Source organism: Xenopus laevis, chromosome 8S, assembly GCF_017654675.1.
Source record: "Xenopus laevis strain J_2021 chromosome 8S, Xenopus_laevis_v10.1, whole genome shotgun sequence".
NCBI lineage: Eukaryota > Metazoa > Chordata > Amphibia > Anura > Pipidae > Xenopus > Xenopus laevis.
The window spans coordinates 93,903,345-93,915,184 of NC_054386.1; the positions used below are offsets into that span (position 1 = coordinate 93,903,345).

The 11,840-nt window shown below is 36.3% G+C and overlaps 1 protein-coding gene across 1 annotated transcript in view; it reads right to left on the bottom strand.

Moving 5' to 3' along the window:
* Positions 1-3,542: 3,542 nt before the first annotated feature.
* LOC121397645 (vomeronasal type-2 receptor 26-like) overlaps positions 3,543-11,840 on the bottom strand; it is a 31,732-nt gene continuing 23,434 nt past the window's right edge. Inside the window, exons 3-6 of the mRNA XM_041574702.1 lie at positions 9,410-10,192; positions 9,097-9,321; positions 5,354-5,477; positions 3,543-4,438 (exon numbers count right to left, since the gene is read on the bottom strand). Coding sequence (XP_041430636.1) covers positions 3,543-4,438; positions 5,354-5,477; positions 9,097-9,321; positions 9,410-10,192 — 2,028 coding nt within the window. The remainder of the gene's footprint in view (positions 4,439-5,353; positions 5,478-9,096; positions 9,322-9,409; positions 10,193-11,840) is intronic.

The following is an 11,840-nucleotide window of genomic DNA, read 5'->3' on the forward strand; positions in this document are numbered from 1 at the left end:
GGCTAGGAAGGGCATGCACCAGTACAGAGATCATGCAGGGGATACATCATAAGGGGCCATGGCCAATTGAGCTATGCCACAGAGCTGGTTGTGAGCCAGGTACCTGGACTGGCAGAAGAAATCAGGTGGATCAGTAAGGAATGGCCCTGTAGATGACTGCATGCCCAGCAAGGGAACCCCTCCTGGTGTCATAGTTGGTTGGCAGGGAAACTGCTGTGTGCATGGATTCATCATGGATACGCCCATTGACTTTTGCATTTGGATTGAGAAAAAACTTGAGATGAAAATGCCCACTTACTTTAATGCATTTGGACAAAAAGTCACAGAGACAAAAATTTCACCTCAAGAAAAATCGTCTATTGACTTAAATGTATTTGGACAAAAAGTTGCAGAAATAAAAAAAAGTCACAAAAAAAAAAAGATTGACTTTAATGCATGTGGAGTTTAAAAAAAAAGAGTAAAACACACATTTTTTAGAAATTTCACAAATTCTTCTCCAAAATGGGACAGATCCTATCATCACTACTGTTCACTTATAATTTTTTTTATGGGAGGGGTTACAAGAAATGAAAGTAAGCATGAAGCATCTTTAAGCATTTGTTGCCTTTGTGTGGCCAACTGGGCAATTTTCTTCTCTAGCCACCCCAGTATGTTATCTCTCCACTTTTCTACATATTGGACCAGATTCAATTCAGTGGGAAAAAGGTATCTCATGGATGGTTGATCACATGAAAACTCATGGACGAGAATTAATTTGAGAAGTGAAGCCCACATTCAGTATAATTCAGTACTCTACTTCAAGATCTGAAAAAAATCCATTTGGCTTTTGATCTATAAATAGCCAAGGGCCCACCCTGAAGGTATGTATTCTGTTATGAGGTTAAACCCTCTATTTACTCCACAGATGATGGCAAATTTCAATTTACCTCTATTTTGTGACAAACTCTGATATTTAGAGATTAAAGGCTAAGTAAACGTTTAAAATACGTGAATGTAAAATTGACGATGGTGCTATAACTTTTGCAATTAACATTCATTATTTATTTTCCTTTTATTCCAAGATATTAAGGGATACATGTGCTGTTAATATGAAGCGCCACCCGCTTGTCAGTTTCTGACCAGTCTGACCACCAAGTAGTCAAGGAATGTATCAGGAGAAAGAAAGAGACTGCCCTGATGTTCTTCTGCATAGGAAAGATTTGAGCAAGGTTTCTAATTGTTTTCCTAAGCAGAAGAACATCAGAGCAGCTTCTTTCTCCTGATACCTTCCTTGACTACTTGGTGGTCAGACTGGTGGGAAACTGACCAGCAGGTGGCGCTTTTGTAACAAAATTCATTCATATTAACAGTACATGCATCCCTTAACATAAAAAGAAAGTACATAATGAATGTAAATTACAAAAGAGCTGATTAATCCTAATTAGCCTGAGGTTTATATAACCTCTGAACTCCTACATGCTACATGCAATGAAAGCAGAACCTAATGTCCAATGCCTAGCTAGCTGGTTATTATGAAATTGCTTGTTAGGAACAAAAAGCAATGAAGTCAGGTGAAGCTGAAAATATTTTTTCTTCTCTCTCTTTTTTGCTTGCAGCTTGGATATTTTGCTTAGGTATGCAGAAAGAAAAATTATTGTCTACTGGGAGACTACTTGGAGTCCATGCTACTTTTTGATGCCGAGGTAGATCTGGGTCCAGAAATCTAGGATCTTTTTGAGAAGCAGCCAAGTATGGGGGTGCATTCCCATCTGAGAAGGAGAGCATTGCAAAACCCAGCACCTCAGCCAGCTGAAGGTTTAATGGAATTAAAAATAAATATACTGTAGCACAAACTAACCCAAACTTTAAATATCTATCTATCATCTATCTATCTCTCATATATCTATCTATCATCTATCATCTATCATCTATCGGGGAAATTCACTAACGGGCGAAAACTCGCCAGCGGCGGCTTTGCCGCCTTTGCCACACTCCGCCAGGCGCAACTTCGCACAGACAACGCTAATTCACTAAGTTGCGAAGTTTTGCCGCCGGTGCCGAACGCTTGCGAAGTTTCGCTAGCGTTACTGCGGCAGGCATAGTGAAGTTGCGCTAGCGTTAGATAATTTGCATACGGCGGGAAGTTAAATTTCAATAAACGTATATATGTTGCGGCAAATCCATTACATTACACAAGCCCAGGAAACTTTAATAAAAGACAATAGAGTTGTTATATTGCCCTACACATGAGCCCACTGTATAGTTTATGTGCCATATGTTATCAAATGTAGGGGGGAAGCCGGGTACCCAAAAAAAAATGTACAATCTTTTTCAGCCTATCACCCTGTAAAAAGGAAAAGACGCCAGCGTTTTTATGGGACGTAAAAAAATTTCAACTTTTTTTTGGACCAAGTCCTATCTACTCTATTACGCTTGGCCTGGTCTGAGGTGGTGAAGGCAAGTCTGGCGATAGAGGTAACGTTCAGTAAAAACAAAATTGTAGTGAATTTGCGTAGTAACACCCTTTCGCCAGATCGAAAATACGCCTGGCATTAGAGTGCGAAGTTGCGCTAGAGTCTATCTCCTTCAGTAGCCACTTTGCCCTTTAGTAAATTTGCCCCTGTCTATCTATCTGTCTGTCTGTCTGTCTGTATGTCTGTCTGTCTATCTATTTATCATCTATCTATTATCTATCTATCATCTATCTATCTATCTATTATGTATTTATCTATATCTGTCATCTATTATCTATCTATCTATTTATCTATCTATCTTTCTATCTATCTATCTATCTATCTATCTATCTATCTATCTATCTATCTATCTATCTATTTATCTATCTATCATCTATCTATCATCTATCTATCTATCTATCATCTATCTATCTATCATATATCTATCACCTATTTATCTATTATCTATCTATCCTCTATCTATCATCTATCTATCTATCATATCTCTATCTATCTATCTATCTATCTATCTATCTATCTATCTATCTATCATCTATCATATATCTATCATCTATATAGCTATCATCTATTTATCTATCATCTATCTATCTATCATCTATCATCTATCTATCTATCTATCTATCATCTATAATCTATCTATCATCTATCTATCATCTATTTATCCATCATCTATCTATCTGTCTATCTATCATCTATCTATCTATCTATCTATCTATCTATCTATAATCTATCTATCATCTATCTATCATCTATCTATCTATCATCTATCTATCATCTATCTATCTATCATCTATCTATCTATCTATCTATCATCTATCTATCATCTACTATCTATCATCTATCTATCTATCTGTCTATCTGTCTGTCTATCTATCTATCTATCTATCTATCTATCTATCTATCTATCTATCTATATATCTATCATCTATTTATCTATGTCTATCTATCTATCATCTATCTATCTATTATCTATCTATCTATCTATCTATCTATTATCTATCTATCTTGATTACATATTTGCTAACATCTATGTCAATTTTAATTTACTTCAGTTGCAAATAATTTTAAACACCACTAAACTATATCAAATCAGTTCTTTGTTATAAAGTTCTTTGTGTTCTTATCAGCTCTAAAAAGAATAATATTGCACTTTGGAATAAATATACAACCCAAAATTCCAGAGCTAGAGGCCAGGATAGCAAATATTTCTGCTGCCACAACATATTTGCCTTTAGCGCTCAGATAGGCTGGAATAAAAGAGATCCACACACTGCAGAACAGCAACATGCTGAAGGTAATAAACTTGGCTTCGTTGAAGATATCAGGTAATGTTCGAGCAAAGAAAGCAATAATAAAATTTATAACTGCCAATAATCCCATAAATCCCAAAATGCAGTAAAATTCATAGCTTGGATGTTCATGGCACTCAGCAACTATCACACCAATGACATCTTCCATGTTATAATAAGGAAATGGAGGGGAGAACACTAACCAGCTGGTGCATATTATCATTTGCATCAAAGAACAGAATATTACAATGGAATTCGACACTCTGGTTCCCACATAATTCCTTAATTTGCTTCCAGGCCTGGTGGCATTGAAGGCAATAACCACAGTTACCGTTTTAGCCAAAACTGAAGAAATTACAATCGAAAAGGTCACTCCAAACACTGTTTGTCTTAGAATGCAGGTGACTTGGAGGGGATGTCTGATGAACATCAAATTACACAGAAAGGAAATCTTGAGGGAGACGAGGAGGATGTAGCTGAGATGTTGGTTATTGGCTTTAACAACAGGTGTGTGTCTGTATTTTATGAAGATCATCAGAACCAAACAAGTCATGATGAAAAACAGAACTGATAAAAAAGCCAGTGATCCCCCTAATGGCTCATTATAGGATAAGTAAGTTATGGCTTTATCAAGGCAAATATTTCTGTTTGAATTAGGCCATTGGTTTAGTAAACATTTAAGACAGGATTCTCCACCTATAAAGAGAAAACAATACACATGTGTATATTTTATTTTATGGTATATTTTATTTATTTTGTATTGTTATTCTGACTTCTGGATTTTTTTTTTACTTTTTTTTTGGGCTACTTCGACCATCGAATGGGCTACTTCGACTTTCGACTACGACTACGACTTCGAAACGAAGGATTCGAACTAAAAATCGTTCGACTATTCGACCATTCGATAGTCGAAGTACTGTCTCTTTAAAAAAAACTTCGACCCCCTAGTTCACCATCTAAAAGCTACCGAACTCAATGTTAGCCTATGGGGAAGGTCCCGATAGGCTTGGTTAACTTTTTTTGATCGAAGGATTATTCCTTCGATCGTTGGATCAAAATCCTTCGAATCGTTCGATTCGAAGGATTTTATCGTTCGATCAAAGGAATAATCCTTCGATTGTTCGATCATACTATTTGCGCTAAATCCTTCGACTTCGATATTCGAAGTCGAAGGACTTTAATTCCTAGTCGAATATCGAGGGTTAATTAACCCTCGATATTCGACCCTTAGTGAATCGGCCCCTAAACTCTTTAAGTAATTCTAAAAGGCTCCAGGGCCTTGTTCCCATTAACTTTGCTTAAACATTTAAGTACCCTATTTTGTGTCAGCCACTGGATAGAACAAATATCTTATTTGTTGTTTCAGCTATTCCAAAATATTGCAGGTTGGCCACCCATCCGTTGGCTCATTTATAAACACTTGAGCCAGGGCAGCAACTTCTGGCACCCACCCAAATGATTATTTTATTTGTTCTACCTGCAGCTGTAATAAATAAAGCTAATGTTTGCAAATGTGCCAAAAAATTGCAGATTCACCCTTTTGGTGCACTTTGCACACTGTGTTTTGCTTCCTAATATTTTTTTTATCTACTATATCTTTAGCTCACTCACCTGTCTGATTGGATATCTCACCCTCTGGGCAGGAAACACAGTCATAGCAGCAAGCTACAAATCCAACTTTAGGTTTCTTCTTGTATCCAATATGACAAGTTTCACTGCAAGTTGAATGTGGGGTCTAAATATTGCAAAAAGAAATGTTAATACCCACAATAAATAGCCAATCTAAGCATTTTGACCCATAGAATGGCTCAAAATGATTACATACCTCATTGAAAGCTGGCTAAATTGATCAGTCTAAATTGAACAAAAACACTTGACTAAGGATTGGATCAGGTCATGGATTTAGCTTCAAACTGATGACATCTCATTGGCTCCCATGCAATATAATTACTGTATTAATCCAACAACAGGGTGATTAAATAAGGGTATTGGGGCACCTGCACTTTTGCCCTAGTGTTGCTGCTCCCATTATGCCAGTTTGAGCACAGGACAGGGGAGTGGAATAATTAGGCCTGATACATTAACAAACTGCTCATTTGATTGAAAAAAGCGACAAACTTCATTACAATGATAGAATGGAATACATTATTACCATGTTTGAACTGTTGTGAATGGAATGGAATCATTGAGACTAAGGGGTAAATTTATGAAAGAGTGAAGTTCCGCCACTAGAGTGAAATTCCACAGCTCTCAATTCATTTCTATGGGATTTTGAAAGGCGTATTTATCAATGGGTGAAAGTGAAAGTTCACCCTTTGATAAATACGCCTATAAAAATCCCATAGAAATTAATGGAAAGTGGCGGAATTTCACTCTAGTGGCGGAACTTCACTATTAACTTCACTCTTTGATAAATATACCCCTAAATACCTAAATATTTCATTTTGTAGTAAAGGGTCACAGTGCAGCACAGTTAAGATTGATGTTTTTAGAAAAGAGATGCACAAAAGTGTCTTTTATATTAAGAAATTAATGCTATTGTGTCTGGAAACTGAGGAGTTGGGAACCAACTGTTTAAATAATATACAGTATTTGACTTTTCTTGCTTTCTTTCACCCTCCATGGGATACATATCAGAAAGTAAAGATTTGGAAGGACATTATTGTATAGCACTGCTTCTGAGATGCTTTGTACCTTTAAGGGAATGTATGTGGAAATATTACTTTTGTGACCAAATATTCATTTTTATGAAGACAATACTCCCATGATTTCTCACTTTGGGTGGGATTCATTGGGTCCATGTTATGGTTTTCTATTATGAGTCACTCTATATTGTGTCAGATTAAATTTAATGAGAAAAAGATGTTCTATTTCACTCCCAAAAGTGCCAAAGAAATTAGATGAATTTTCATGAGCTTAAAGGTATACTGTCATGGAAAAACATGTTTTTTTCCAAAACACATCAGTTAATAGTGCTGCTCCAGCAGAATTCTGCACTGAAATCCATTTTTCAAAAGAGCAAACAGATTTTGTTATATTCAATTTTGAAATCTGACATGGGGCTAGACATATTGTCAATTTCCCGACTGCCTCCAGTCATGTGACTTGTGTTCTGATACATTTCAGTCACTATTTACTGCAAGTTGGAGTGATATCTACCCCCCCATCAGCCTAAAAAAAGAACAATGGGAAGGAAACCAGATAACAACTCCCTAACACAAGATAACAGCTCCCTCGATGATCTAAGAACAGCACTAAATAGACTAATTCAGTTACATTAAGTAGAAGAAATAACAGCCTGCCAAAAAGTAATTCCATCCTAAAGTGCAGGCACAAGTCACATGACTGGGGCAGCTGGGAAACTGACAATATGACTAGTCCCATGTCAGATTTCAAAATTGAATATAAAAAAATCTGTTTGCTCTTTTGAGAAATGGATTTCAGTGCAGAATTCTGCTGGAAATGACATTTATAATATAGATTTAGCCAAAAATGTCATCTATAAAGGCTGGAGTAACCTGATGGCTAACATAACAGAACACTACTTCATACTTTTCAGCTCTTTAACTCTGTTAGTCAGTGACTATAAGGGGGGGGGCACATGGGGCATAAATGTTCGGTGAGTTTGCAATTGATCCTTAGTATTCAACTCAGATTCAAAAGCAACAGATATGACCCATAGTCCCACCCTCAAGTCACTGATTAGTTACTGTCTGATAACCAATCAGTAGAAACCAAGAGCTGTAAAGCAAGACGTAGTGTTCGGGCTATTATGTTACACATCCAGTCACTACAGCCTTTATAATACAAATACACAAAAGCCATGAATATGCTGTAAATTATATCCTTATAAACGGTGAGTTCTGATGTCATCAGTTATAAACGGTGAGTTCTGATGTCATCAGTTATAAACGGTGAGTTCTGATGTCATTTCTGCACTATTAACTGATGTTTTTCCATGGCAGTATCCCTTTAATTAAAATCTGAGCAAAAGTTTCATTACTGAATTTGACCCAAGATGCCTGTAGGTCAGGGACCCCAAAACATGTGATTTCATAAATTACCATAACTTGCTTTCCTTTTCTGTAACTCATTCTAGCCTAAATCAACTCAAAATGCATGCCTCCCAAATAGTAGGATATTTAATATTCAGGCTTCACACCCACCTAATTTTTCTAGGCTAAATGTAATGCTACAGAATATATTCTGGCTCTGTGAGACAAAACATACACCCAAAGCCCTGGAAAACACTCATTTCCCCTGTATGGCATCCTCCTAGTTAATTAGAATTGTGCCAAAATAATATAGAGAAATTTTAGAATGTTTAAAGGAGACATATAGGATAAAGGGGAAAACCCCTCATTTTGTAGGCAATTATGAATAATATGTGGTGCTGGTGTCACATTGTGCTACAAATCAATATTATCTTTAAAAATAGCCCCTTTATTGTGGCTCCCTATAGATGTTCACTGGTCCCTGTCTGTGTTTCAAATGAGGGGTGGGCGTGTCCTAACGTTCCCTGCCAGAAGCACAGTAGGAGGGTTCCTGATCAGTTCCTGTCCTACAGAGCAGTGAGCTGAGTCAGAGAGTTCAGGGAGCAGGAAGTGGAACAGAAAGGCGGGACTAGTAGGGATTTTGCAGAAATTTACAATAAAGTAACCAGAAACACACTTTTTTAAGTACATTCCTTCTATATCTAAAAGAGTTTAATGCACTGGCACATTCTTGTTTTTTTTACATAATATGTCTCCTTTAAAACTAGAAAACTAAGCTAAAATACAAAATTAGTATTAAATACATTTAAGGGCCCATTTATTTAGTTCGAGTGAAGGAATAGAATAAAAAAAACTTCAAATTTCGAATGTTTTTTTTGGCTACTTCGACCCTTCGACTACGACTTCAAATCGAACGATTCGAAATAAAAATCGTTCGACTATTTGACCATTCGATAGTCGAAGTACTGTTCGATCAAACGAATTGCGGTAAATCCTTCGACTTCGATATTCGAAGTCGAAGGATTTAACTTCGGGAGTCGAATATCGAGGGTTAATTAACCCTCGATATTCGACCATAAGTAAATTTGCCCCTTTGTGTATTTTAGTTATACTCCTGCACTACAGTCTTTTAAATCAAATCATGGGAATAGTTTACTAATAAAGACAAAAAAGTGCTTATAGAATAATAATACTAAATATGCAAAACTGACTGATTGGTCATACTTTACCAATAGATACCGATGAGCCATATACTCCCCAAAGCAACATTGTAAGGTATTTTTGTCATTTGATTTTCGAAATTTTTAAAAAGAAAAACATGTTCTCTATACAGAAATGAAAATAATTAGCATCACTTACCCCATTAAAAGTTGGACTCCATCGTATTAGACTTTCATTAATTCTTAGTTCTGGGAATGAGGATCTCTGTACATATGTTCCTACTCTGATGCCATCGAGAGTTTGATTTGGGTAAACAATCCAATTTAAAATGTCAAAGTCGGAAGGCATGTCACCATTCTCATCAAAGTGCACCTCATTCCCATCACCGTCTGTAATAGTGATTTTCTTTATATACTTGTGCATCTAAATAGAGAAAAACATTGTATCACTGAAACAGTTAAAAATACACAGCTGGTCAAAAAAAATGTAAATTGTGTTAGTTGTGACTCACTTCCCAAGCCTCTATGTCATGAGCTTCTTTCCTTTTCTGTAATTGCAAATAATGCAAAGTGTATACTAAAGTGTTCACTGCATTGTAAATACTGTAGCTGTAAAATGATAAATCTTTGTACACATTTTCATATTCTTTCTGCATTTTCTCTGTACCATTGCATTTGATAAACGTTTTGTTTGTTTTCCACACACACGAGTACATTTCCCACCATGCATAATAAATAAAGATATCATTTGGAAAATCATCCGGAGTTAGGGCTAATAGAAAATCCTCAAAACCTGGGATGGAACTAGCATGAAGTGAAAAAGCCAAACTCCCGTTAAAAGGATCATAACGTAAAAAATAATAGTCAAATCCACTGGCAACATCCCACTGGAAGGAAATGATCCACACCTTTTCAGATATGGGAAACTCATACAATATAAGATGTAAGGTAAGCATGTGGTCTCTGTCACCATAAGAAATAATAACATTGGCAGCTGAGTGACTCAGACATCTGGCAATCTGCAATTTCTTGGTATAATCCAAGCCATCGTGATATGGGATGAATTCAAGGAAGGCAAAACATATTCCATTGAGTGCAAACTCCTTCTGCAACATTTGGCTCATTATAAGGCCAGATTCGTTGTCTGAAACCAATACACCCACCCACGTCCAGGAAAAATATCGTATCAGCTTTACAAGTGCGTCGTACTGGGCAATTTCATTAGGCACAGTGCGGTAAAAATATGGAAACTGATTTATAATACTTAACACTGGATCCATGGCTGCATAACTGATCTGAAAAGACGAGGATTTATTATAGTTAAAGGGATACTGTCATGGGAAAAAATATTTTTTTCAAAATGAATCAGTTAATAGTGCTGCTCCAGCAGAATTCTGCACTGAAATCCATTTCTCAAAAGAGCAAACAGAATTTTTTATATTCGATTTTGAAATCTGACATAGGGCTAGACATATTGTCCATTTCCCATCTCCCAGAAAGAAAGAGGCTGCTTTGATGTTCTTCTGTTTAGGAATAAAATTAGAAACCTTTCTCAAATCTTTCCTAAGCAGAAGAACATCAGAGCAGCCTCTTTCTTTCTCCTGACAACTTCCTTGACTACTTGGTGGTCAGACTGGTGGGAAACTGACCAGCAGGTGGCGCTGTTGTAACTAAATTCATTTATATTAACAGTACATGTATCCCTTAATATCTTGGAATTAAAAATAAATAAATAATGAACGTACATTGCAAAAGTGCTTAGAATAGCAGCCTCATTAATTTCACATGCACTTATTTTATAGGTTTACTTATCCTTTAATAGCAAAAAAAATGAAAACCTCTAGAAGTCCAAATGGATTAAAAATGAAATAAAATATTTTATCCTTTAATTGCCTGAAAAACATAAATTTTAGAGCTTTTTGTAATAGTTTGCACATGGTCCAGCGTTTTTTTTTGTTCATATAGATTACATTTTTGGCCAACCAAAGTTTTTTTTTTTTTTTACAGTGAATTGTTCCTTTAATATTGTTTCCAGACAGCTCTCGGCCAAGAGAGGCTGGAGTAGGGTAGTGTAACAGTGAAGGCTTGAGCAGCTGGAATGGCAGGTAGAATAACATGAATAGATGAGCTTTGTGATTAGTAACTGTATCAGACATATTGTTTGTGTGTCTGTCCAAAAGCATAAAAACGCATTGGCTAAATGAGTGACAATGAGGTGGTTGCAGAGTGAAGTGTCAGCAGTGATCCCTTAGATCACAAACAATCTGTCCAAATTAGAGCAGGTTATTACTGTCAATATTAAAATGTCTAAGAAAACAGGAGGTTAGGAAAGAGTTTAAACATTTTCAAGGGAAACTGTAGCGTCTTCTGCTCATTAATAAATATTTTACTTAAAGGAAAACTATACCCCCAAAATGAATACTTAAGCAACAGATAGTTTATATCAAATTGAATGACATATTAAAGAATCTTACCAAACTGGAATATATATTTACATAAATATTGCCCTTTTACATCTCTTGCCTTGAACCACCATTTTGTGACTCTATCTGTGCTGCCTCAGAGATCACCTGACCAGAAATACTACAACACTAACTGTAACAGGAAGAAGTGTGGAAGCAAAAGGCAGATCTCTGTCTGTTAATTGGCTCATGTGACCTTACATGTGGTTTGTATGTGTGCACAGTGAATCTTACGATCTCAGGGGGCGGCCCTTTTTTTTTTAAAATGGCAATTTTCTATTTATGATTACCCAATCGCACATACTACTAAAAAAGTATATTATTATGATAATGGTTCATTTACATGAACCAGGGTTTTACACATGAGCTGTTTTACTCAGTATATTTTAATAGAGACCTACATTGTTTGGGGGGCAGGCCCGGACTGACCATGTGCCCATACGGGCAATTGCCCGAGGGGGCCGCTCTGTTTCTAGCTAAG